Source organism: Artibeus jamaicensis, unplaced genomic scaffold (genome assembly GCF_021234435.1).
Source record: "Artibeus jamaicensis isolate MK-2021 breed Jamaican fruit bat unplaced genomic scaffold, CSHL_Jam_final scaffold_474, whole genome shotgun sequence".
Lineage (NCBI taxonomy): Eukaryota > Metazoa > Chordata > Mammalia > Chiroptera > Phyllostomidae > Artibeus > Artibeus jamaicensis.
In genome coordinates, this window is record NW_026522046.1 from 40,894,917 (window position 1) to 40,920,368 (window position 25,452).

The 25,452-nt window shown below is 61.4% G+C and overlaps 1 protein-coding gene across 1 annotated transcript; it reads right to left on the minus strand.

The window, feature by feature from the left end:
- Positions 1-388: 388 nt before the first annotated feature.
- On the minus strand, positions 389-23,568 carry PFKL (phosphofructokinase, liver type). The gene is made up of 22 exons (XM_037158160.2): positions 23,429-23,568; positions 19,077-19,150; positions 14,572-14,649; positions 13,011-13,200; positions 12,155-12,320; positions 11,615-11,659; positions 11,269-11,377; positions 10,919-11,014; positions 10,149-10,241; positions 8,271-8,396; positions 7,345-7,409; positions 6,784-6,847; positions 5,277-5,423; positions 4,901-4,971; positions 4,341-4,428; positions 3,540-3,692; positions 2,965-3,129; positions 2,434-2,495; positions 2,107-2,218; positions 1,426-1,525; positions 1,237-1,342; positions 389-923 (listed from the first exon to the last, which is right to left on the minus strand). Exons 1-22 carry the CDS (start codon positions 23,511-23,513, stop codon positions 776-778), a joined length of 2,343 nt encoding a protein of 780 aa, XP_037014055.2. The 5' UTR covers positions 23,514-23,568; the 3' UTR covers positions 389-775.
- Positions 23,569-25,452: the final 1,884 nt, after the last annotated feature.

Here is a 25,452-nt window from a genome sequence, read left to right on the forward strand (position 1 = left end):
GCAGGATGAGAAATCCTTGGCCTGAGGGAGGCCAGGCCTGCCACCTTGAGGACAGGGCTGACGGAGCTCAGGTCACCTGTCAATAGGGTAGGAGATGCACAGGTCACCCCTCAGGACAAGGCTGAGGGGTCTCAGGTCACCCTTAGGACAGTTGGGAAGGGCTCAGGGAAGGGCCAGGGGGGCCTCAGGCCACCCCACCAGCAGAGAGGGGCCTGCTGGTTGTGGGAGGAGAGTGTGGCTGCAGAGGGCACATGTCTCGGAGACCCAGCCCGGCCCTGAAGCCAGAGGACAGCCCCGAAGCGGACAACCCCTCTGCCAACCGCCAGCAGGCCCAGCCTCCCTACAGAGTCCCACAGGCCAGGCCCTGCTTTCCACAGATCGATGGCACTTCTCTGTTGGGGTGACTTTATTCCCACAAAAGATGACAAGCTCTGCCCAACTACAGTGCCCAGTGCTCAGGAGCAGGGGCACGGCAAGACCCCCGGGACACACCACCCTTGGCACGAAGACTCGGGCACTGGACCCCAAGGGCTGGTGAGGGTGAAGGGCCATGTGGGGGACCAAGGAAGGGCAGTGTGTCCAGACTAGGATGCCCCATGTCCCCTGGGGCTGGAAGGTAAGTGCCCAGGGTGCTCTGTCCTGGAGGCAGGGCCGTGAGCCCCCCAGGGCCGGGCTGAGAGAGGGCCACAGCCTACCCACCGCCTGCCTGCCTGCAGGTTCCAGGCGGCGGCCTGGCAGGGAAGGGCCTGCTGGCCAGAAGGGTGGCGGGGCAGCCTCAGAAGCCCTTGTCCACGCTCAGGGTGCGGCGGGTGACGTGCTCCAACTCCCCAGACACGTAGTCAGCCATGCTGACGTGGTAGTGGGCCAGCATCTTCAGCATCAGCCGCAGGTTCAGCCACCACTGCTCCCGGGGCATGCGGTGCCTGGGGCGGGGCAGGGCCGGGCAGGGTTGGGGCACCTCCTCAGCCACGGCCTCCACCAGGGACCACACCCCCTCCTCCGAACCCTGGCCCTGCCTGCTCCCACAGGAGTAGCCCTCAGTGGTGGTGCCAGGGGTCCCTGGCCCTCTAGGGCGTGCACCCAGGACTGACTCAGGACCCCCACCAGGGACAAAGCGGGGAGTGTGTGCACTCAGATCTGACAGCCCCGCTGGCCCAGCTCACCCCTTCCCGTCCCGGCACACTCGCCCGGGGAAGCCTGGACCCAGCTGGCCACCCTCACTTGGGAGGGACTCACTCAAAATCAGTGTCCTTCTTGAGCTCGGTGACAGGGCTAAAGGCCACTGACTTCTTCTGAAGGCCGATCACACAGGCCGAGTCAGGGGCATTGGCAAACACCCGCCCTGTGGACATAGGCACGTGCTCAGCCCCTCCCCCAGGGCCGGGGCAGAGGGCAAGGGCAGGATCAGGCACCTCCCACACACACCATTGCGGTAGACGGCCCGGAGCTTCTCGGACACCCAGAGCAAGGCCTTCACCCCCAGCTTGGTCCCGTAGTTCCGGTCAAATGGGGTTGGAGCCCCGCCCTGGAACACAGTGGGTGAGACAACAGTCCAGCCTGCAGGGTCAAGGCAGGCCTTGTCCCCACAAGTCCCCAAACCTGGCCCCACTGTGGCCTCAGGTGAGCTCTCCAGGTAGTTTCTGACACTCCATCCCCTCTGCCTGTAGCAACCCGGCCCCAGATCTGGCCCAAACGCCACTACAAGAGGGCAGGCCATGGGCAGACTAGTCACTGAATGGGGTGCCAGAAGAGGGGAGCCCTTGGGGTGCACACAGTCCTCATGTGGGGCTGGGAAACCCCACAGCTCTAGCTCCTTGCAGGGCCACTAAAAGGCTGAGATAGGGAGGGATGTGGCAGGTACAGGGGGCCTGGCCCCGCCCCTTCCTGGCCAGTGATGAGGCCTCAGCAGACAGAGCATGGTGCCCTTGTCTGAGTGATGGGGTGATAAGCACGTCGCTCTGGGCTGGGAGGGAGAAGCAGGCAATGACCTGCACCCAGGGGCCCCACGAGGCTGTGCGTGCAGAACGCCCTCACCCTGCTGCATCCTGTTGGACCCCTTGGCCCATGTGCAGATGCAGGCAGGGGCCACACTTTCCCAAGCTGTACCTGCTGCAGGTGGCCCAGGACATTGGTCCTGCAGTCGAAAATGCCCTTCCCTTCGGAGGAGTAGAGGTTGTACAAAAACTCCGTGGTATAGTGTTCATGGCACTTCTCATTTCTGGGGAGAGAAAGAGGGAACCTGAGTGACAAGTGGGAGCCCGCCCAGGCCTCCCCGATGGGGCGCCTGCTGGGCCAAGTTACAGGCCTCCGGGGAATGCCACCTCCTCTCACCCCTCCCCAAGGCCCCTCCACCTTGTTCTGACCCACGGCCGGAAGCCCCCGCCATGGCTTGGGCAGACCCTCCTCCCAGCCCAGGCCCCCCCGCAGCCTCACCGAAGCACCAGGCCCCTCTGGATTTCCGTCTTCATCTTCTCCGTCATGTGCTCCACATTGGCCTGTAGGAGCCAGGGAGCCAGTGAGCCAGTGTTGGGGCAACAGCCAGCACCGCCCCACCACAGCCAGAAGGTGGGCAGTCTGGGAAGGAACATTCCAGACCATCTGACAGGTGGAGCCAGTGTCACTCGGGGGTGATTGGAGGGGTGGACATTTGGGCTGCAGGTGACAGGAGGGCACTATGAGGTAGGACATGGGCCAGACTCCCCACAGGCAATGCAACATGGCTCCTCGGCTGGGCCCAGCCCCCATGCCAGGCTAGCTCCTATGTGCGTCTTAGGAAGGGACCTACTTAGCCCCAAAGCAGGAGAAGGTTGAGAGCCTGGCCCACCCTCCTATGTGCATCTTAGGAAGGGACCTACTTAGCCCCAAAGCAGGAGAAGGTTGAGAGCCTGGCCCACCCTCCTATGTGCGTCTTAGGAAGGGACCTACTTAGCCCCAAAGCAGGAGAAGGTTGAGAGCCTGGCTCACCTTTAAGTCTTGGATGTTAAAAGGGTCCTCAAAGACGTAGGCGGCATCTGCCCCCACAGCGATGCCGGTCACGGTGGCTAGGTAGCCGCAGTAGCCCCCCATAGTCTCCACGATGAACACCCGGCGCTTGGTCCCTGAGGCTGACTGCTTGATGCGGTCACAGCTCTGGGGGGCCAGGGGTGGTCAGGGTCCTCCCTGGTGGGCCCCAGGGACCCACCATGCGGCAGGGACCCTGTTTCTCTCCAAAGCTGACCGAGGGTCAGGAGGAGGCTGTGAGCTGCAGCCCCACCGTGAGCTCACCACAGGCCACGTAGTTGTCCCAGCCTGGGTGATTCCACCCCCAGAGGACAACAGGGGTGTCACCAGCATCTACTGGGTACGGACCAAGGACGTCACTGTTCAGGTCAGCTTGATCTATGGGGGGGGGGGGGTGCGTCCCGCTGCCAGTGTAGGCCATGGTAAACCAGGGGTCAGATGCTAATGATAACATGCGAGGTAATAATACTCCTCACTTTGAACTGAGAAAAGGGAACTAAAATAGGTAGGTAGTTGGCATCTGAACCGCGAGGCCCTACCTCCATGGCGGCGTTGACTGCAGTGTCGCAGCCCAGGCTGAAGTCCGTGCCCGGCACGTTGTTGCTGATGGTGGCGGGGATGACGCACATGACAATGCACAGCTCCTCGTAGCAGCCGCGGGCCTCCACCAGCTGCAGCACCCCCTCGTAGGCCTGCAGCGGGCAGGTGCTCAGGGCCTGGGAGGCTGGGCCCCAGGAGGCTGGGCCCCGGCAGGTGGGGGGGGGCAGCAGGCAGGACCCCCCCAGGAGCTCTGCAGCCCCTTTGGCCAGGGAAAGTGGGGTTCAGAGAGGACAGGAAGGAGGCCTGCAGGCACTGCCCTGACCCTGATCCACTCCCTACAGACGGGGGCAGTTCAGGGTCCTCCAGGGAAGAGCAGGAATGTCTGCCTGTCACTAGGGTTACCAGCACCAGAGTCACACAACAGCACCCGTGGCTCAAAATCTGCCTGACAGCCACACTGTGCGTGACCACCACACAGGCAGGAGTGAGGCCACTCAGGACCCCTGCCCAGAGTGCCCACCCCCTCCGCAGGGACCAGATGGGCACTGCTTCCTGTCCCTCAGCCAGAGCTGCCCCTGCTCTTGCCTGCCACCTCCCACCAGCACCCAGATCGCCAGCTTTAACCCGAGCTGCGAAGCCTCAGAAGGTAAATGCCTCCCAGAGCCCAGCACCACTTTCCTTGGGCCCTGGCAATAACTTCCCTGCACATGGGGGTTTCTGGAAGGGCCACCTCAGTCCCCAGACAGAGGGAGACGCTCTCAGCGCCCCTCCCCAGGCTCAATCCCCTGCGGGGGCCTCACCTCGAAGCCTCCGATGACCAGCAGGGCATGGATGTTGTATGTGCGTATGTTTTCCACGATTTTCTCCAGGTAGCTCTTGGGCAGCGTCCTGCAGTGAGGGACAGTGAGATGAACATGTGGTATCTGCACAGACCGCCAGGCTGGAAAGACACACACAGCCTGCACCTGACCGCAGGAGAGTGCAGGCCCCAGGGTGGGGGCAGGGTGCATACAACCCCTGGGTAGAGGCAGAAGCAGAGGCTCAGTGCCTGAGTCCAGTGGGGCCTGCCGGTGGGGGCGCAGCCTGGCACCCGCTCAGTGCCCTTGCCAGGTGATGGAAAAGCCCCTCACTCCTGGGGCCTGTGTGAGTTCTCTGCAGGCATGGGGCAGCCTAGCCACCTCCCCCTACGCAGGTGACCCCAGGTGAGCCTGCAGCCAGGAAGCCCCAGGCAGGGGGGTCTGTAGCCCACTCTGGTCACCTGCTGGAAGGGGGACCTAGCCCAGAGCCCAAGATAGGTTTCCCTTTGCACCCCCTCCCCACTGAGCTTGCACTCTGGGTCTCCCAGCGGCCAGCTGCTCACCTCTTGGTCCCCAGCATGGAGCCTCCTCGCCCCAGCCAGCCGGCCACGTCATGCCAGCCCACTTCTTGTACCTGCAGGAGAGAGGCACGGCTTCAGGAGCACAGGCCAGAGGTGCTGGCTGATTCCTCCTCAGGTGACAAACCTGTGCTCAGGGGGAGCATGTCCGCAGGGGAACAGAGCAGAGTCCCAGGTGCCTGGGCTGGGTGGCTAATGCGGACCCATCCCCCCATCCCCTGATCCGTTTCCTTCATGGGCCCGAACTGGCCATTCCCACATTTCCACTGCCTTGTTCCAGTCCCTGGTTTGTCTGGGAGCAAGCTGGGTGGTGGGCAGTAAGTCAGCCAACGGCCCACGGGCCCTGCCACTATGCACCTACCTGACCCTTGGCCAGGCCTTCAAAGCCATCGTGCACCACGTATACCCGGTGACCCTGGGAAATGCCGGAACGCACCGCCGAGCGTACGGCTGCGTTCATGCCGGCCGCCGGGGCCCCCACATTCAGGATGGCCAGGGAGAACTGCGTCTTAGGGGAATAGAGACAAGAACATGAGCATGGGGGTGGGGAGGGACCACTGACCAGACGGAAGTCAATGAGAAGCAGCTTCTCCTGCCCGCCTGACCCCCGGAGGAGTGGCAAATATCTGTCCTCAGGATGCCACGAGCTTCTGGTGAAGAGCAAGTGCTCATAAACTGCAGGGGCCTGGCCACGGACGTTAGCAGGATGTGGTCCCTACCAGCCTAGTACCCCCACGGTGGCCACTGGACAGTTCCGGCCAGAGTCCACACCTGCCTGGCAGCCTCAGCACTCACCCCACACTCAGGGGTTAGCACTAGCGCCCCCAAGTCCTTGGTTGGTGGTGCGGAAGCACAGAGAGAAAGGGGGCCACCGCCATTGTAAGTTTTTCAGTGCCCATATTAGGTACACGCAAGCAGCTGATACTACTCAGGTTAACTTCACCTGGTGTAACCAAAATAGTATCACCTCCACCTGCAATCCAGTGTAAGGCATCACTAACAGGTTCATGTCTGTCTCACCTAAGAACCCGGCCTCATGCCAAGTGCTCTGTGGCCGCACTTGGCCAGGGGCTCCACTGGGCAGTGGGTCCTGGTGACACCCCCGGCTGCCCAGAGGCGCTTACGCCCCAGCCAGTTCCAGGAGGGGACGTGCAGACCACTCTGCTGTGTGTGGCAGGAGGGGCAGGCAGAGAGGGCTGCTGCCTGTCCCTCATTAGCTCCTGGAATAAAAGGGGGGATGGGCCATGGACAGTGACAAGGATAAGGTGATGAGCACCCCCAGGCTAGAGACACACTGCAGAGGTCTCCTCAAAGTAGTGACAATGTTAGTGACAATGGCCACATCAATCATTTACCAACCCCGCAGGCTCTGCCACGAGGTGGCTCCCACTCCCCTGTTGGCCTCCCCTATGACGGCAGCTCCGGGGACAGCAGTTCCAGCACCCCACTGGCCAACCCTGTCGTGATGGGGCCCTGTCCTTGTCCCCCAGGACTTCAGAAACAAGTCCTGCCATCATTCTTCTCTTGAGAAGAGGCCATCTCCCCAGGCTTTTAGCTCTCTTGGAACAGCTCATAAATGTTGGATGCCTTCTCTCCTGAGCTAAATTTGTGGGCCTAATTTAATTTCTTATAAGTGTCTGATAAGCGAACGGCCAACGTCATCTCTAGACGGGGACACTGGACACCGGCTGTATGACAGCAGCTCGTCCAGCAGAGGCCGAGCCTGACCCCAGCTCCCAGCTCCGGCCCCACATGAGGGAGGGACCCGGCACAGCTGGGCCGACCAGGAGCTCCCTGCTCCCTGCTCCCTGGGTGGGCGGCAGCGGGCAGACCCTGACCTGGGGGCTCTGCCACTTACACCACCTCACCTTCTCTTCGGAGATCTTCTGGTGTGCAAGCAGCTTGTAAATGTTCCAATTGTTCTCGAAGTTCCTGGAACAAAAGCCGGTGAGGCATCAAGCAGCTTGCCCCTACAGTCCTCTCCCCACCCACACCCATGGCCGCAGCTTAATTCCACGGCCCACAGTCACACAAGAAAACATGGAGCCTGGCCCACTGCTAAACATGGAGGAGCCCCCTTCTCTCTTTTGTTGTCCCCAACCCAGGCCAGGTGCCATCGCTAGGTGGTGGAAGACCCCACACGACATGCGACCCCAACACCCCTCTCAGCTAAGCCAGTCCCGGAACGCAGCCTGCCCTGGGGTGGGCAGCTCCTGTGCACCCACCACCCCACAGCCGGCCTGCTTTCCTCCACGGGAACCACTGAGGCCCTTCCTAACTGCAGACTGCTTGGCCACACACATGTAAAAAGAGGGATCTCAGGAGAAATTCAGAGGCCCCCTCGACAGCTATGCATGTCCCGTGTGTGGGGGCACGGCCGTGTGCAAGCTGCCAGGAGTCTGCCATGGACCCTGCCCACAGGCCCTCACCTGCCGCGGAGCTGGATGGCCTCATCGAACCTCTTCTCATCCATGGCCTTCTGCACCTCCTTTGTCTTAAAGGAAAGGCAAGCACAGGCTGGGGGAGGCCTGGAGTGTGCACAGCAGCCACCTGACACGGTGGGCCCACCCCAGACCTGCCCAGCAGCGGTCCCTGCCAAGGCCAGCAATCGGGAGAGCTGGCCAAGGCTGGGAAGGCCCCACCTGGCCTGGCCTCGGGGTCCTTCCCAGCCACCCTGGCTCCGTCTCAGCCTCTGGGGACCCCGCCAGGGTCTTGGGAATGGAGGCTGAGGCCCATCTGGCCCCCAGACCCATAGCCGGCGCTCAGCCTGCCCAGAAGCAGGGCTGGTGGAAGTCACAACAGGAGGCTCTTCCAAGGGCAGCGTCAGGGAGGCCCAGTCCCCCGCTTCCCCTGCCTGCCCTCCCACCCTCAGCTGCAGGGTCCCTCAAACCTGCAGAGCCAGGGTCAGTGGCCCCAAGCCCAGCCTCTCAACCTCTCTGCTCTCCCTTCCCACTCCCCCTTCTGGAGGCCCCTTCTCCGGCTACATCAAATGTCCCTCACATTGTCTACCAGAAATTACCCAGTGGCTCCAGCCACCCACTCCTCCTCCTTCCCGTCTTTGCCCCAAATGCCCCCAACCACCACCCAATTTGCAAGGGAGATCCATGGCCACTGGCTCTGGGAAGCTGGGTGACCTCAGCTCAGCCCCCCCTCTCACAGGGCTCATCCCACTTTGCAGACACTCTTGTTCCCCTCTCCAGGACTGCTGGTTTCTGATACCCTGAGGCCAGCTTACGACAGGACAGACATAGGAGGGGGTGAGGCTGGGGGCGGCGCCTGTGCAGGCAGCCTGCCCGGAGCCCTGAGGGGCCTGGAAAGACAGGGGTTCTGAGAGCAGGGGAGGCCGTATACTCACCACCTGCACGCACTCCATGAGGGGCAGCCGCACGGACTGGTTCCCCGACAGGCTGACCACGTAGGCCGGCGTGTCGGGCGTGGCCTCCATAAGCGCCATCACCGCCTCCATGCCCATCTTGCTGCTCTGAGCGGGAGAGGCGCGGGACTCAGGTGCCACCCCCCCCCCGTGGGCACACACAGACACACAAACACACATGTGCACACACACTCACTTGGCCCTTCTCTGCTCTGGGGGCCACGCTGAGCCAGCACCCATGCTGTGTGAAATCCCTCAACTCAGAGCTCCCCCCACACGTACTGGTCGAAGCTTCTAAAACAAACAGTGACAGAAACAGTGACTTCATACGCCACCATTCACAACAGCTCTACTGAGGTGGTGTGGCCTGCACCCCAGGGCTGCAGTGGCGAGACACGCCCATGGTCACTCAGCCCAGCGGGAAGGGCGAGGATTGGAATGAGGTTTCCAGGGTTCTCTCCACCACAACAGGGTTTCTCAACTGGGGCTCCTTTATGTCGGGGCTCCCCTGGTATGTGTGCCACTGGGGGAGGTGGGCTGGCGGCTGAAACATTTAGGGACCGCCCTCCCTGCGCCATACACGCAGGTCCTGGCACAACCAACAGGAACAGACAGGTGTGTGAGAAAGCAAGGTCAACGCCACTGCTGTGCTCGGCTCAGGAAGGTGTGGCAGGCGGGTCCCCTGCTCCCCTGGCACCGGCAGGCAGCACCCGGGCCTCTGTTGCCTCCTGCCCCTCTGGGAGCCAGGCGCCAGCTGGGCAGGTGTGTTTCAGTAACAGCCACGGGAGAAGGCTCCGGTGCCCCTCAGGAGTGCGTGCTGGTGGTTCCCTGAGCTCGGGCTTCTCCCCACAACTCAACACACTGCACGTGCAGGTGCCACCCTGTGGGCACGGGACTTGGGGACCAGACAGAATGCTGCCACTCCGGCTGTGAACACACTCTCGTTTGTCTCTAATGCGGGCATCTCATGTCTCCCCCCAGCATCCATGGAACCACAGGCCAGCTGGTTCTCCCGAAAGCCAGGAAGACTCCAGACCCACTGTGGCCTGTCTCTGCTGCCCAGGCTCGGAGGAGGGTCGGTGCTCGGTCCTGATGTCCCAGGACCGTTAGAAGGCTGTCCTAAGGGCACCCAAGGCCTCATGCAGGGTGCAGAGGCACCTGGCCAGGTCAGCAAGGCCCCTGTGTGAGGCCAGGGTCCCGCTGCTCTGTGTGGGACTGGGAAGACCACACACTGCCTCCTGGGAAAGGCTCAGCGCAGTACAGCAGCTGCAGTTCGCTGAGGGTCCGAGCAGGTCATCCAGCCGCACACCAGCACAGTGGTCCAGGAGGTATCCATCCCCTACCCTGGGGTGACCAGCCCTCAGATACAGGCACTTGACCACCCATGGGGCTTCTCTCGCCCGAGACCCTGTCTCCATTTGTTTGCAACCTGATTCCCACTTTGCAGAGGATGAGGTGGGACCCAGCAGTCATCAGGATGACAATGGCACACTCGGGCCAGACCCCAGCACACCTCCTCCCCAGCACCTGGCTCCCCCAGGGATAAGAACTGTGGTGGCCTCGGCTATGGGCCAGGCAGCGGACCCCAGGGGGGCTGAGCTGCAGGCCTTGCACTGCTCACCCCGCCCTCCTTTCCTGGCCACAGCCACCACCAGGGGGGTCGGAAGCTGCTGACTCATGGGGCAGGGATGGGGGGCACAGATCCCCAGGTCCGAGTTTCCCACCCCCACAGAGTAATGGAGGGGCCTACCTCGGTGTTACCCACGCACACAGGCACAGTGAAGAGAGGCTCACGCACCACCCATGCACGCACCCCAAGCCACGCACACGCACTGGGAACCAGAGCGACACCCCACCTACCAGGATGCGGTCGAACGCCGAGGGGGTCCCTCCCCGCTGCACGTGGCCCAGCACAGTCACACGTGTGTCGAAGCCCAGCCTCCGAACCACCAGCTGCTCATTGGGAGACAGCGAGGCGGTTCTTAGGTTCGCTGCCCACCCCCACCGTCCCACCACCCCACAGGCCCCAAACCCTGGCCTTCACCCCTTTGCTGGGTCTGAGGGATCCCAGGGTCCCCAGAGAGCTGGCCCTGGGTTCAGGGCCTGGGTCCACGGCATGTAAGCGTGAGGATGTGTTTCTTTGTGTGTGGATGTGCGCGTGCCTCTTTCCATGGGAGTGTGTGGGTGCACAGGGGATGTGTTTGTGTGTGTGCTTCTGAGTGAGTGTGTGGATGTGTTTCTGTGTACATGGGTGTGCATTTCCATGTGAGTGTGTGGGTGCACAGGGGTATGTTTGCGTGTGTTTTCCTGGGTGAGTGTGTGGGTGGGGGGTCCCAGGTGGGCCTGGCCCTGCAGGAACACGCTCTGAATGCAGACTGGAAACCAGTGGGTGGAGGGCTCCCACCGGGTGTTGGGGGAAAGCCTTGGCCTTTGGGGCAGGACTTCTTGGACAGCCCCGGGCACCCCCCACCGGGCTGTCACTGAGGAAGCCCTCCTCAAGCCTCCTGCGCCTGGGGTAAGAGCCCCAGCAAGAGTGCTTGGGGACTGAAGATAAAGTGGCCCAACCCACTAGGCCCCACCTCCATCCCATCCACACAACCCAGCAGCTCCAGGGGCCCCTCCGCACTCACATCCTTCACGTAGTGCGATGAGATGGGCTTTCCATTGCGGTCGATGGCGCCCTCGGCAATGATGATGATGTTCAGCCGTGACCCTCGGCTTCGGGTCTGGGTCAGAGATATCCCAGGGCTCAGCGACCTCGGTCACCTGCCCCAACACAGCCGCCACCCACCAGCCCTTCCTGAGGTCCACACCACAGGGCCCACAACCCATGTGAGGAGGGGCCAGCAGGGACCCCATGGTCCTGCTGGGAGCAAGGAGGGGCTGGCTGGGTGGGTTGCTTTGCTGCAGGCCTGGGAATGGGGCCCTCCAGCCAGGGACGAGGCAAATGGTTACAAGCAAAAAGACCCTTTGCACTCACCTCGCCAAGCCTCTCACACATGAAGTTCTCCCAGCCGTCCTCGGGGGGTGCCTCTGGGATGAACAGCCAGTCGGCCCCCGAGGCCAGGGCGGACACCAGGGCCAGGTACCTAGAGGAGCAGGAAGGCCACCTGCTCGGGGCTGGACCCAGCAGCCCAGGCCCCAGACCTGTGTCACCCAGGCCTCACCGCCTTTGTCCTCACTGCATCCAGCCACAGAGGTGGACTCCCACACCCACGGTGTTCAACAAGCACCTGCCCTGGGCCAGGTGCCATGGAGGTGCCACCCCGGGTTCCTGCTCCCAGCTGCCCCCACACCCGCCCCCTTGACCAGGGCAGCCCCCTTACCCGCAGTGCCGCCCCATCACCTCCAGCACGAAGGTCCTCTGGTGGCTGTGGACAGGAACAGGACAGAGGCATCCGTGTTGAGCCTCTGTGAGCTGGGCTCCTGGCCCGGTCTCCTAGGCTGGCAGAAACAGCCGCCCTCCAGCCACAGGGGCTGAGCCACACTACCCACAGCCAGCTCTGTCTCGGGAGTGCCTGGGTGGCACAGTGAGCATGGAAGTAGCAGACAGACAGACAGCCCTTCTTATTCCCAGGTCAGCCAAGTGTCCAAGCAACATGGCGCCTTGGGTACCTGACCAGCCTTCGGGCTGGTTTTCACTGACCTCTGCTGTTAGGAATGCAGGCCATTTACCTGCCCAGACCTGGCCATGGCTGGCCAGCAGCAGTCCAAAGACCAACCCCACCCCCCTGCGGGATGCACCAGCACCCCAGGGCCCCTGCTGGCCTGCAGAGTGGCGGCCTCACCCTCACCAGGAGAACAGGTCCCCTGCTTTCTCGCCTGGAGGCCGGCCTTGGCCAGCACGGCCCGTGGGCCTCACTCACCTCTGGGCAGTGGTGGTGATGGCGTCAATGACCTCCATGATGCGATGCAGGGCCGAGTCTGTGCCGATGGTCATGTCGGTGCCGCAGAAGTCGTTGTCGATGGAGCCCACCAGCCCAGCGATGTTCAGGTGCGAGTAGGTCTGAGCTGTGCTCTCCGAGATCTTGCCTGAGAAGCAGCAGCGGGGGCCAGCTGAGGCCCACTGGCCACAGCACCGGGCAAGAGACCCCACCTCTCCCCACGTCCGCCCAGCAGTGCGGCCCAGGAAGGCCCCCAGGCCCGGTTTCCCCCTACCCCGGTCCTGCCACAGGACTCCCAAGGGGAGAGGGGACTGCCGAACCCCTAATGCTGAGTACAGACTCTTCACCCCAAGCAGGAGACCTCTAGGGCCACCTTGGAGAGCGACTGGGTACCCCTCATTCCCAGGCCCCACACAAATGGCACAGACTGAATCTCAAGAGGCCACTTCCCAATGGGCAGCCTTGTAACTATGTGCCTTGGTGTTACCAAATGTTAACAATTACACTTCTGCAAACGATGGCAGTCTGCAACCCACACCCGGGAATCGATTACAGACAAGCCTGGCCCACACAGCGTGGGGTGAATCGGCCTGGGGCGGCTGTCCACCAGGCCTGGTGGGCCCAGATGCTGGGTTCCAGGGACTCCAGCTCGACTGGCCAAACCCAGCTGAGGGCTTCTGCAGCCGCCCAGGGTCGTCCCAACCTCGGCGGGGCCAGGCCCACTACCTTCGCCCACCTCCCCTCATCCTGCCTGCGCCCCCCGCCCAGCAACGGCAAGGCAGGTGCTGTAGCCTCCATTCAACCCCCGCCCCCCAGGCAGGCCCGGCCCCCACCCCACCTTCCTTCACCAGCTCCTCCAGCAGGCTGCCCCACTCGCTGCGGAAGATGTTGGCTCCGGTGAGGCTGCCGTCCCCACCGATGACACACAGGTTGGTGATGCCGCGATGGACCAGGTTGTAGGCTGCTGCCAAGCGCCCCTCCCTCGTGGTGAAGGCCTTGCAGCGCGCACTGCCAATGACGGTGCCACCCTGCACAGAGGGGACAGCAGCCTTGGCCAACAGGGCAGCGGGGCGCCCCACGAGGACACTGCAGGGACATGGTACTGGGCGGGGGGGAACAGGTGGACCCTGCAGAACTGAAAGGGCGAGTTCCAAGTCCTCGAGAAGCCTGGGCAGGGGTCCCCACCCCCTGGGCCTTCCTCCTCCGAGAGATGAGGAGGAGACTATCCACCTGTCGAGACTGGGAAATTCAAACAAGGGAACGAAGTGAGCAGGCTCTGAACACTGAGGGTCCGCATGGGTGTGGACACACACACACACTTGAGGGCACACACGTGTGTGCATGGGCCAGGCAAGAACACGGGAGAACCCCGAGCTCCACGGGGATAGGGGCAGCTTGGGCCAATGTTCACATGGCAGCTCCCTGCTCAGCTTCAGCCGGGATCCACGTGGGAGCCCTCCCCACACACCGGCCTGCCCGCTGTGGTCCGGACAGACCACCAGAACAAAGAGCCCCACTCCCCACTCCTCCCCCCGCCCACCATGCCACTCCTGGGACACTCTGGGCCTGGCCCCAGGCGTAAATGGGCTGGCCCAGTGGCCTCACCCGGGAGGCAGGGCCCAAATCCTTCCTCCTCTGCCCCCACAGCACCCCACAGACATCCCTGATGTCCTGCCCCCACTGCTTGTTTGCTGGACCAAAGGGCCAGGGTGGCAAACGCACTCTGTCCCCAGGTGCCAAGAGAGCACAGCCTATCACTGACATCTGTTCTGGGCAGGAGTGGTGGGTGGCCCCCTCAGGGTTGGTCACGCCTGGACGAGGCCTGCCCCAGGACACCAGGCGCTGGGGTCCAGGCCTGTCTGTCTGCTGCTCCCACTGACCCATTTGTGGCTCATAATCACTGACCAGCCACTTGAATAAGCCAGGTGTCACCTGGTGGCCTGGGATAAACAGGGGACAAGTACCTGCACCACTGTGCTAGCTCTGTGGGAGGATGAGGGTCTCCCCACAGAGACATGGTTCAAAAGCCACCTCCTGAGTCCTGGCCCAGCAAGGTGCCTGCCCTCTGCCCTCAGTAAGCCAGAGGGGAACCTTGGCCTTGGTCACTGGCAGGCCAGGTGCAGAGGCCACTCAGATGCTGTGCCATGTCCTCCCCGCCCTGCACCCTTAGCTGCAACTGAGGGCAAACTGTTGCAGTGGAGATGCATCCATCGGAGCCACTGCGACTCCTCAGCCCACGGCAGCCCCATGGCACGGTCATCCTGGTGCCGAGCCCGGGCCGGACCAGGCGCGCTCCCGTGCATGCACCTGTGTGTCTGCGTGTCTCCACGTATCTGTATCTGTGTCTCTGGGTGTGCACACTCATGCTCACAGGCACAAAGGGCTCACGCAGGCCTTACCAGCTGGATGATGTTGGAGACGCTGAGCCAGTTGGCCGGCTTGATGTTCTCACCTCCCTCCACGAGGCCCTCGTAGCCCTGAAACCGGGGAGCACAGGCATGAGACAGGCACCCACAGCCGTCGGACAACACCCTCATCTGTGAGCAGGGTAACGGAAACCTGACCAAACCTGGTCCGGCAGGAAACAGGCCCGTGGTCCTGACCACCAGGCCCTGCCCTGCCCCTGCCACCCCAGGGCCTTGGATGATGAAGCTGGGGTTGGCCAAGTCAGGGGCTGGCTGTCAGGGGGTGAGGCCAGCACACCCAGATGGACCTTCTGGAACACCTCTGCAGGGCCAGCGAGGGTGTTTCACACAGTGTAATTCGCAGTGTAACTCACAGGGAATGTGCTCCTGTCACAGGTGGCCCACTAGGTGAGTGTTCTCAAGCCACACCCAGATTACCGTGCCCTGCTGAGAACACACACATCCCCTGCACAAGGGCTCTTGAGTGCGGGGCATGCGAGCTGTCATCGGTGGCTCACCGGCACCCACTGGGCTTTGTCGGCCTCCTCACCCACCAGCCACGCAGCCAGGCCTCTGGGTGCTCCACACCGCAGCACGGGGCATGCTAGTCTGTCCCAGAGGCTGCATGTGGGTCCCTGCGGGTGGCAGTGTGTGTTTCCCTGGCGACCACATGCTGTTTGTCTATGCCATAAGCCACTGGCGGTCTGAACCAGCTCTGTGAGAACTGCCTGGTGTTCTGTCTATTTCCTCTAGTCCTTTCTTATCAGTAGTTCTTTATACAGTCTGGAGAGAGGACAGGTGCATTTTATAAATGGTAAAAAGATGTAGCACCACCAAGCTAAGAGAAGCAGGGCCGCCGCCTCCAGGCAGTCTTCCGGCCCCTCCAGTGACGTAATAGATGAGCCACAACTCCTGCTTGGTGCTGGAACCCAGCTTAGCTCTGGGCATCTACTCTCTCCCTACCTCCTCCCTTTGGCCATTCCAGCCTTGTTGCTCTGTCCCCCAGGCCTGCAGGGTCCTGGGCTGCAGGCCACGGAGGGGGGTGGAGCAAATGCTCCCTGCCACCCAGGGAGTGGAGGTGGGGCACTACACAGGGAGGGTGACGTGTTTCTCCACCTCCGGGCCTACAGCCCGAGTTGGCAAGCAAGTGCCTGTCCTTCCTGGAACCAGAATTAGAAGAAGGTCCTCAGGGCCACAGGGGGAATGAGACCCCCAGTCTGGGGACCACCAAGCTACCTTCTACAGTTTAGGCCAATCTATGTCCTTCCCTTCCCTGCCTCTTTCCCTTCTCCACCCTCCGATCAGGAATTTGGCCTCCAGGACACAGCCGGCCAGCCCCGCCACCACCATCCCTGCACAGAAAAACAGGAAAATTACCCAAAAATCCAGAGCAGGCACTGCCCGGAGCAAGCGACTCCACTAATAGGCGGATCTCAGTCTGTAAAACCCAGGATTGGGCACAGAGCCAGCCTGGCCCCAGCCTGGCCCCTGCCTGCCCCCTGCGCACCAGCTCGAGTCAGTCTCTAGACACAGCTCTGTTGGAGCTGAGACCCCACCTCCTCCTGCCCTTGGACATTGGTGCTCCCGGCTCTCAGGCCTTCAGGACCAGACTGGGAACGGGACTCCCACCACCAGCGTTCCCAGTCCTGCAGACTGCAGACGGCAGATCACGGGGCCTCTCCTCCTCTATGATCCCGTGCCTGGGCTACCATGGTGGGAACTGGGAGCGGAGCAGACCTCTCCGTGTGGTAGCTCGGGCCACCCTCACAGCACGGCAGCCTCGGGGCAGTTGGACTTCTCACATGGCAGCTGGCTCCCCCCAAAAACCTCCACTGAGGGACTTGGGAGAAGGCTTTAAGACTTTTTTTTTTTTATCTAGCCTTGTAAGTTCCCGAATGTCATTTCTGCTGAATTCAGAATACAGGGAGTAGAGACTACAGCCTGCAGGCAAGATGGCAGTACAGGTAATCGGCACTCACCGCCTCCCACAACCACATCCGAATTACGAGTAAACTGCAGGACCACCATCGCTCAGAACCGCCCAAAACCTCACTGAACACAAGGCCTATAACTAAGGATGGAAAGAGGAAGCCATGCCAAGATGGCCTCACACCCCTGTGTGGTGGTTAAAAATCAGGAGGGTGTCCCGGCTGTGGAGGTCCCCTGAGGAGGGAGAGGTCCCAGCCCCACACCAGGCCCCCTGCCCAGGGATCTAGTGCCAACAAGAGAAGTCCCCGTGGCTCTGGCTGTGGAAACCAGTGGGGACTGTGGCTGAGATGGAGGGCTTCTGGAGTCCCAGGCAGTTCCTCTTAAGGGCCCCTGCACGGACTTACTCAGACTCACTCCCTCTGAGCTCTACCCCTGGGGCAGCAGCTCGAAAGGTACCAGAGACATTCGGGGAGGAACTGAACCGTCTGGCATCAGGGTGAGGGCAGCAGGGGCAGCTTTCTCCCAGACAGAAGTGCTGGCAGAAGCTGTTGTCCCTTTGCTGAGCGACCCCAGTCCCACAGAGCGAGCAGGCGGGCACCATAGCTGAACCTCGATCAACCTGGTTAACACTGTTTGCCCCATCCTGGTGATTCTCTGAGACTCCTCCCCACCCTACTTTTGGGCCCACCTAAGCCATTTCCTGTGACTTTCCCATACACACCACCCATCTTTGTTTATGCTGCGGACTTTCCTGAAATGTCTCAGGCAGGCAGCATCTGGCCTCGGCATGCCCCGCGCCTCTTGCTAAGCAGCCCCAGGCCCGGCAGGGGCAGCAGCCACCTTGGTTCACAGCTGGGCCTCTCTAAGGCCCCTCCATGCCCAGTACAAGCAGCAGCCATCTGAAGATCGCCTTGGAGCTCATACAAGGTGTCCCCAGGCAGCAGACAGGCAGCAACTGACGAGGTCTGCACCCCCCAGGTGCCCCCAGAGCCAGCGCCCTCAGGGGACAGCTTCGGACCCTCGAAGCGCCAACTACCCACCTCCAGAAGCGACACCCTCAAGGGACAGGCCCAGCGGACAACAGTGGTGTAATAACTATGTATGGTGTCAAGTGGGTACTAGCTTTGTAAGGGCAATCACTTCGTAAGTCATATGAACGTCTGGTCACTGGATTGTACACCTGACACTAATATAATATTGTATGTCAGCTTCAACTGAAAAATAAGACACTATTTTAGGAAAAATCTCACAGACACAACCCTCCTCTCCTAGCCTTGGAACCTTCCAGAATGTCTCTGCACAACTCGATCCACTTTCTGCCACCTCAACCCTCCCCACCTCCCCTCCCTTCCCCCACCCAGGGCAGGCCCCCGGCAGCCCCAGAACCGGCTGCAGGCCACGTGCATTGCAGGCAGCAATTCCATGTGGACTCCGAGACCCCAGGTCCAGTTTCAGCTCCTGGGTGAATGAAAGTCATTCCTGTTCACTGAATCCTTCTCGGTGTTGGCCGTGAAAAGTGCTTTCACTCACAACCTTGCATTAGCTTCTGTGCCCTACCTTCCCCGCAAAGAAGGAATAGGTATCCCCACTTAATAGAAGAAGAAACTGAGGGCCCAGGAGGAGAAGGGATACACCTGTCACAGGGGGACAACCTCAGGCAGGGCTGGGACCCACCCCTCCCTGCCTGGAGGCCACAAAACCGAGGCCACTCCCTGGAGAATTTCCCCCGTCCTCTAGTCCATTATCAGGGTGTGAGCCCCCCCATCCAGCAGGTGAGATTCTGAGAAGACCTGCTTGCCAAAGACAAGCTGGGGCTTTGCAGGGTCCCAGCCTCATCTGAGGGTCAGAGCCCTGCAGGAGAGAGGGGCCTGCAAACTGCTGCTCACTCATTCCCGTAGTCGAGGCTGGGTGTGGCCCGGGCCCTCGTGGGGCCAGGGCAGGGGCAGGGGCAGGGACAGCCCAAAGGCTGAGGAGGGAGGCGCAGGGAGAGCAGAGAGGCCGGGCTTTGCTACTTCTTGCCTAAAAAAATAAAAACAAAATAACACAGTGCCTCCAGAAAACCACAAGGCCATGGAGGAATTCCACTGTGTGTGTCTGGCTGGGAGTTGGCCCCCAATGTGACACAGGGGTTTAGGTGGGGGATGAGGCCACGGGGGCACCAGTTTGGCTAGAACGAAAGAGAACAATACTCTGCCACGTGGTCCAAAGGAGGCCGTTCGCTGCTGTCACCTGGAGGATTCGCACAGGCTGTATGTGTGTAAGCGGTGCAGAAGGGCAGGGGGGACAGGTGGGGACTGAGGTCCACGGCCTCCAAGGAGGAAGACAGCAGCTCACACATTCCTGTCTCCCCAGGGACACAGCCCACCCCACAAGGACCCAGGCAGGGGGAAGGGCTCCTCACCCACAGTCCAGAGAAGTCACCCACCCCTCCCTCTGGGCCTCAGCCTCCAGCCGAAACACCAGTGACCACTGTGGGATGAGGCAGGTGCGGCCCCTCCAGGGGGTCCTGTGACTCCCTGCTGGGCACATGGAGCCCACCAGTGTGGGGCCTGGTCCCCGCCCGGCCTTACCTCATAGATGAGGAAGACCTTGGCTCCCACGTAGATGCCCATTCGCGTCACGGCCCTGACAGCGGCGTTCATACCTGCCAGGAAGTCAGGTGACACCGTCAGTGGAAATGCACGAATGTTGGGACCCTGGAGCAGCCTTCTCGTGGAGGGGGGGGTGCCGAGCCGGGATGGGAGGCCCAGCCCCGGGGCACAGGGTAAGGCCCAGTCCTTTCCGAGAGTTTGGAAACAAGCTGCCTCAGGGCTGAACCAGGAAACCCCCCATTGGTCTTGACTCAGCCTGAGTGTGGCCACCAGGCGTGAGCAGACGTCCCGTCACTTCAGGCCTCGTCCAGTCCCTTGCTCCCCCTGCCATCGTCCCCGGCACCAGGCCAGAGCACACACGTACATCCTTTGGCCTCTCCTCGGCTCAGGAGCCTTTTCCAGAGAGGCCTATACAAATGTCAGTGGGGCCGGCCCCCAGGATCCCCTGCCGTTCAGGACCCCGAGCTCGCAGGGGTGGGCAGTGCCCACTGCTCAGGCATCCTGGGGGAGCACCATGGCTGCCAGGGCCCCTCGCGTGCTGTGTGGTCCACATGGAGGCTTCAATGCGAGGACTCTGGACCGCTATCCTATCTACCAGTGAGAAGCCCAGGTCCCGGAGGGGTGGTAGGAACCTGCCAGAGCCCCAGCAGCCGAATGCACCCCAACCTCTCCTCCAGCACAGTCAGCCGCCCTGTACCCCCCTGCAGCCGAGGCTCTGGCTGCCAACATGCAGCACCCAGGGCTTCTGTCGTGGGGCACCCAGGCGTCAGGGCACGGACAGCGCAGGGGCCGTACTTGCAGCTTCCACACAGGGCTGAAACCAGAGAGCCCCATTTCTAAATAAATCATGAATGGCTCATGTCCCTCCAGTGCATGGAAGTAGGGTAGCAGAGGCTGTCAATGGGGGCAGAGCCCGGCGGGCACCCCACCTCTCCCCAGACAGCAGGGCTGCCCCAAGAACCCAGATTGGAAGCTCAAAAGTTTCTGCCCGTGGTTGGAGGCCCCACAGGTGGCAGGTGCCCCGCCTGCCCTGCCTTCGAAGGTGGGGTGGGGCCGCTGAGGAAGATGGGATAGCAGTGACGGCTTCCTGCAGTCACCCCCGTCCCTGCCCCAGTGGGCACGGATATGGCAGCAGGCGGTCCACTCTACAGTATCCGCTTCCCCAGCAAGCCTCGCTGGCGAGGCCACTTTGGGCCCACTGCAGGCTCATGGTCCAGGCCCCACCATGGGCAGCCAGGAAGGAGGCTGGCAGCTGAGAACAGGGGGGGGAGAGTGGGTGGAGATGGAAGGGCAGTGGCCAGGACTCACGCCCACAGTCCCATCCAGACACCTCTCCGGTCACCTGCCCCTGACTTGGCCAGCTGGTGCACAGGCCAGCGCAGGAGCAAGGCCACCTCACTAGCCAGCCCGGTGGACTCCAGGAACCCCAGGAGTGGAGTACCGTGTTCAGCCCTTAGGAGGAGAACACGCCCAACGGAACCGGATGCCATGGAGACAGCAGCCCTTTCATCTGCTTTTCTTCCTCAAAATAATCCCTGGGCCAGTGAAATGGTGGGCAGGAGAGCAGCTCGTGTGCCAGCTGAGGGAGCACGAGACCCTCGTCCCTCTGAGAGGACCAGGGAGGTGCGTCCCATGACTTCCTGCTGGAGGAAATCCACCATGCCACCAAAGCAAGTGAGGTGGATGTGTTTGTGACTTGATCACAGGCAGCTCCCAGAAAAACAAAATGACACGGGGCTCAGCAGGACACGACATTAACAGGTGATGTGGAGACACAGCCTGGCTGGGACAAACGAGATGGGGCGGGGAGTCAGGAAGCTAAACCTTCACCTGCAAACACAGAACATCAATGTCCTTGTGATCGGCAGGACCAGGGAGGTCCTGCCTGTTCTTCAGGGGCAGGCAGGGGCCGAGCACAGGTGGCGGGCGTGGGGTGGGCTAGGTGGTGGGCAGGACAGGCTATTTCACCTGTCTCCCATTACTTCTGCACAAAATCCCCTGACATCCTCCAACCGCCATCCCTCGACTTACCAACACTTCCTGCGGTCAGTAAGGCCCCCGAGGTGGCAGAGGACACCACTTCCAGGCAGACTAGAAGGAACCTGCCAGGTGGCCTGACTTGCCTCCTTTCCCTCTGTTTACAAAAGGCGAAACTGAGGCCCATGGGAAGTGCTGGGGTCAGGTCACAGGGCTGGTCAGTGCTGGGCCACCCAGGACCTGGGTCTGGCCCTCTGCTCCTCGAGCTTGGCTGGTGTGCACATTCCGACAGCAGCAAACTAGCATTTGGGGGGGGCCAAGCGCCCACCAGAGTGCCCGTTCAGCCCAGCTGCTGTCGGCCCAGCGCCAACCAGGGAGGGCACTCACAGGACACAGGAGGACAGACGTGCAAGGGCACGGGAAGGACCCAGGCAGGCAGCCGAGGGAGGGCACACGTGGCACCATCAGGTCTGCAAGAGGCCAGCCTTCCCGGGGAAGGCCTGGGGCGAACCCAGAGTCAGCCTGAGCATCAGTGTCTGGGGCTGGATCGGAGAGGCAGCGACGGGAGCCAGTGGGGACGCACCTACCGCCTGGTTCCAGAACTTACAAGACAGAAAGGCTACGTTCTGGCCCTGTACCCACAGTCCTGTGTCTGCATTGTGGCATCGGCACAGCCCTAAACTGGGGGAGTTTGTGCAGTCCTCCCGAGTGCGGCTCCCGTGTCTGCAGGAGGGAGGTCGCACACAGGAGAGTCTGCCAGCACTCGGGGGAGCGGCACCACTTCAGAGAAAGGCATCAAGGTCAGCCGGCAGGTGAGCAGACGGCCACCCTCCAGCCATGTCCAGGAAGTGAGACCGGTTCTGTGAGAGGCACCAGGGCCACGACTCAGACGAGCTTTGCACCCTGACCGAAACGCATGCATGGTCCTTCTGACCCCCTGGGTGCTGTGTCTCCACCGTGCAGGCGGCAGCATGGGGTGGAGACCACTCTGCCCGCACCACCCGTGGGACTCGGGGCCTCACTGGCCCCTCTGCGCCTGTCTGGCGAGGTGGGTCTGGCCCTCCCAGGGTGTGCCCTCTCTCACAGTCTAATCTCACAGGAGGATGCACTTGCCCCAGCTCGGGGCCCCCTGGCCATGCTGTAGACACAGGAAGAGGCGGCCAGCACTCCGGCCGCCAGAGGCTGTGGAGGTGCGGAGGGCACACTGACTGCCAGGCCAGGCACTAAGAGTTCAGCCTAAATCCTCGGGAAGGCCCCTTGCAGGTGGGGACACAGACAGAGGCCAATTCTTTCTTCCTTCCCTGGCTTGTGAGAGTCTCTGTCCCCCTCTGAGTGGGGAATGGTGAGTCCCAGGCCTGCTGGGTGGGGGGGCATTGTCCACACTCTGATCTGGAGGGAGGTGGACCAAGCCCAGCTGCACAGCTTGGGGGTGCTGGCTCCTTCCCTTCCAGTCCTTCCTCCTGGTCTACTTAAGGTGTCTCCTGGGGTTCAGGGTGCAGCCACCTGGCCCAGCACCGCACGTGCTGTTTTTCAGAGGCACTGAAAAACAGCGGTTAGGACCAGACTAGGCTGACACGAGGGGGAGCGGCTGGAATAGCCCCCACCCCCAGGCAGGGCACCTGTTGGTCTCAGCCAAGCCTGGACTGCAGGACCCTGACAGGTTTTCCCTGTACAGGGAGTGAGAACAGGTCTAAGCTAAAAGGAACTCGCAAGCCCCAAGCCACCTCCCCAAGGTACCCCCTTCCTCAGTAGGCCTCAAAAGGAGACTGAGGGGCTGGCTGTTCTGGGTAGGTATGCCACCTCCCCCACCCCTGCCAGCTGGATTAAAGCGGGGAGAGGACTGGAGGGATGCAGGCGTCGGAGGCGCCCTGGAGGCCGTGGCTGGAGGACTCAAAGCGTCCCCAGGTCTCATTTCACAACCAGGAAGAGCCTGGCTCTCATGGAATTCCGGAACCTGCCCAGCTCAGCACGGCTTCCAGGAAACAGGTCTGCGAACACGTGCCTCGGGGAAGCGGGTGCGGAGCCTCCGGGTTCGGAGGGGAGACAGCGGCCAGTCCCTGCGCCTGCTGCGCGCCAGTATCCCCGAGCCACCGCCGAGCACAGACACACCTCCGCGGGCGCGCGAGGGCGGGGCGCGGAAGCCGTGGCGTTCGGCACGTACGCCGGAGATCGGGCGCGGCGGGGAGGGTCGGGAACCGGTGAGGAGGGTTAGGGACTGGAGGGGGACTGGAGGCGTCAGACAAGGGAAGTCCCTGAACCCAGGTCTTGGCCCACGGTGGCAGGAGCGCGCTGAGTGGCTGGGAGACAAGTGGACGCCCCCTGCCCGCCTGCGACGGGCCCCGCGCCCCGCCCACCTTGCGCGTCGCCGCCGCTGGTCAGCACGCCTATGGCCTTGCCTGCCCCGCACATCCGCAGCTTCTCCAGGTCCACAGTGGCCATGGTGGCGCCGAGTCTGGCGACTTGCGCTCTGCCTGCGCTGCTCGCTCTCCCGGGTCCCGCCTCTGCCCCGCCCCGGCCCCGGCCCCGCCCTCGTCCTCGTGTGAGGTCACCGCTGCCCACGCCAGTGGGACGACAGACGGGGCTCCAGCGCCGCCACTTGGAAAGTGCCCAGAGCTAGCCCCAGGGTCCTGGGGGTGGCCAGCACCCCCACTAGTGGGGATCTGCGACCTTGGCAGAACTTGGCAAACTGTTCTGAGTTTTTAAACCTGTTCAACAAAGGCGTCCGTTTACTGAGGTTCCGTTCAGTAATAATCCATGTGTTGTTAATCCAACTCAGTGGAGCTGCTCGAGGCGTTAGGAACGGCTTGCCCTTAGCGAAGCCCGAGGAACGTGCAGGAGTTGTAATTCTAGGCCCTATTTTAACTTTATTTCTTAGGAAGTTCATGGCCACAAGCAGTCCTTTCCAGCGGCAGCTGAGGGGCCGCCCCTTACGAGGCCCAGTGGGATTAAGACCAAGCGCAGCCGCATTCATTCATTCGTTCCTTCAGTGAGTCTGTGCTTCGCCCTTGGAAAGCTCTGGCGCAGCAGGCAGCGTAAGCGGGTGGGGACCTGGGGCGGGGCAGTGGCCTCTACCTTGGATGGTCAGAGGGTCCCGTTGATGGGGGAACTGGAGAGTTGGAAAATTTTAGTTTTCAGTAATAATGCATAAGCATAGTAATGAACAAATATAAAAAGCTGCTGTTTCAGGAACTGAAGACACGACCCACCCACAGCCCAGGAGACCACGTGCTATTTGACCTTCGTTGCCCCAGGCACGTCTGAGCCCTTGTGTTCCAGGGAGAGATATTGCCCTCCCCAGACACAGATAAAGAATCGCCCAGAACCCAGATAAAGTACCACCCGTCCACAGATGAAAGGATGCTAGGGAAACCACGGCTTTCCCTGAAGTTTCTATCTGATTAACCTTTCTCCTGGGTTTCAGATCTCTGAACTACACTCTTTCCTCCTTATAAACAAGGTTGGCTTGAAATGAAACATGTCTTTTAGGGTACATAGCCCACTGTCTTCTCAGGCCATCTAAATAAAGCACCCACAAAAAAATACAATCCCACCACCCACTCCACTTTAAAAAGAAAAAAGACAGAAAATTCAATCCCTGTCTCAGCTTATTATATTGGCTCTGGTGGTGACCGGCAGCACGAACACCGGCTTTCCCAGCTTTACAGTCAGTCGGGCTAAGTGATGGAGCCCCTCGGCTGAGTCAGGTGTCCCCCCGACCCCTACTCAGTAGGGACTCAGTGAGGTCAGCAGAAGGGACTTTGTCCCAGCCCTTAGAGAGCCTGGTAGCTGGTGGGAGCGTCCCCATGTTACTGGACTAAAAGGGTTTTCACTTGGGTGTTCTCTTAAAAAATGAAGCATGGTTGTCACAAGCTGGTTTTATTTACCGTCCTTGCATGAAGTAAAGGAGAGAGGGGTTCATATTCCAAAGCCCTGCCTCCTCAAAGGGAGGCCAAGCCATTACTTACACTCCTATTTGGTCGATTGTATGTTGATTTCTTCTTTGCAGTTGGCACCCGTCGTCCAGCTGAGTTACCTGTCAGCTCCTCCTGCTCGCCACTGCATCTGCAGAACACTGTGCTGTTTCATCATTTACCCAGAAATGACATTAAGAACTGTCCAGACCTGGAGACCCCTGCCCTATCTGACACCTGCGACCAGACCAAGGGCTGCAAGAGAAGGCATCCATCCCAGGCAGCGCTGACCCAGGGGCTGTGTCAGAAAGGCCCAGACAGCCACTAGGAGGCTTGAGGCTGGAAGAGGGTAACATTCTGTGCTGGGTGGTGACCCAGGTGTGTTTGCTTATGAAAATTTAGCAAGCCGATCATCTATGATTTGTGCATTTTTCTTTATGCATTATGTTCTAACAGAAAGTTTACTT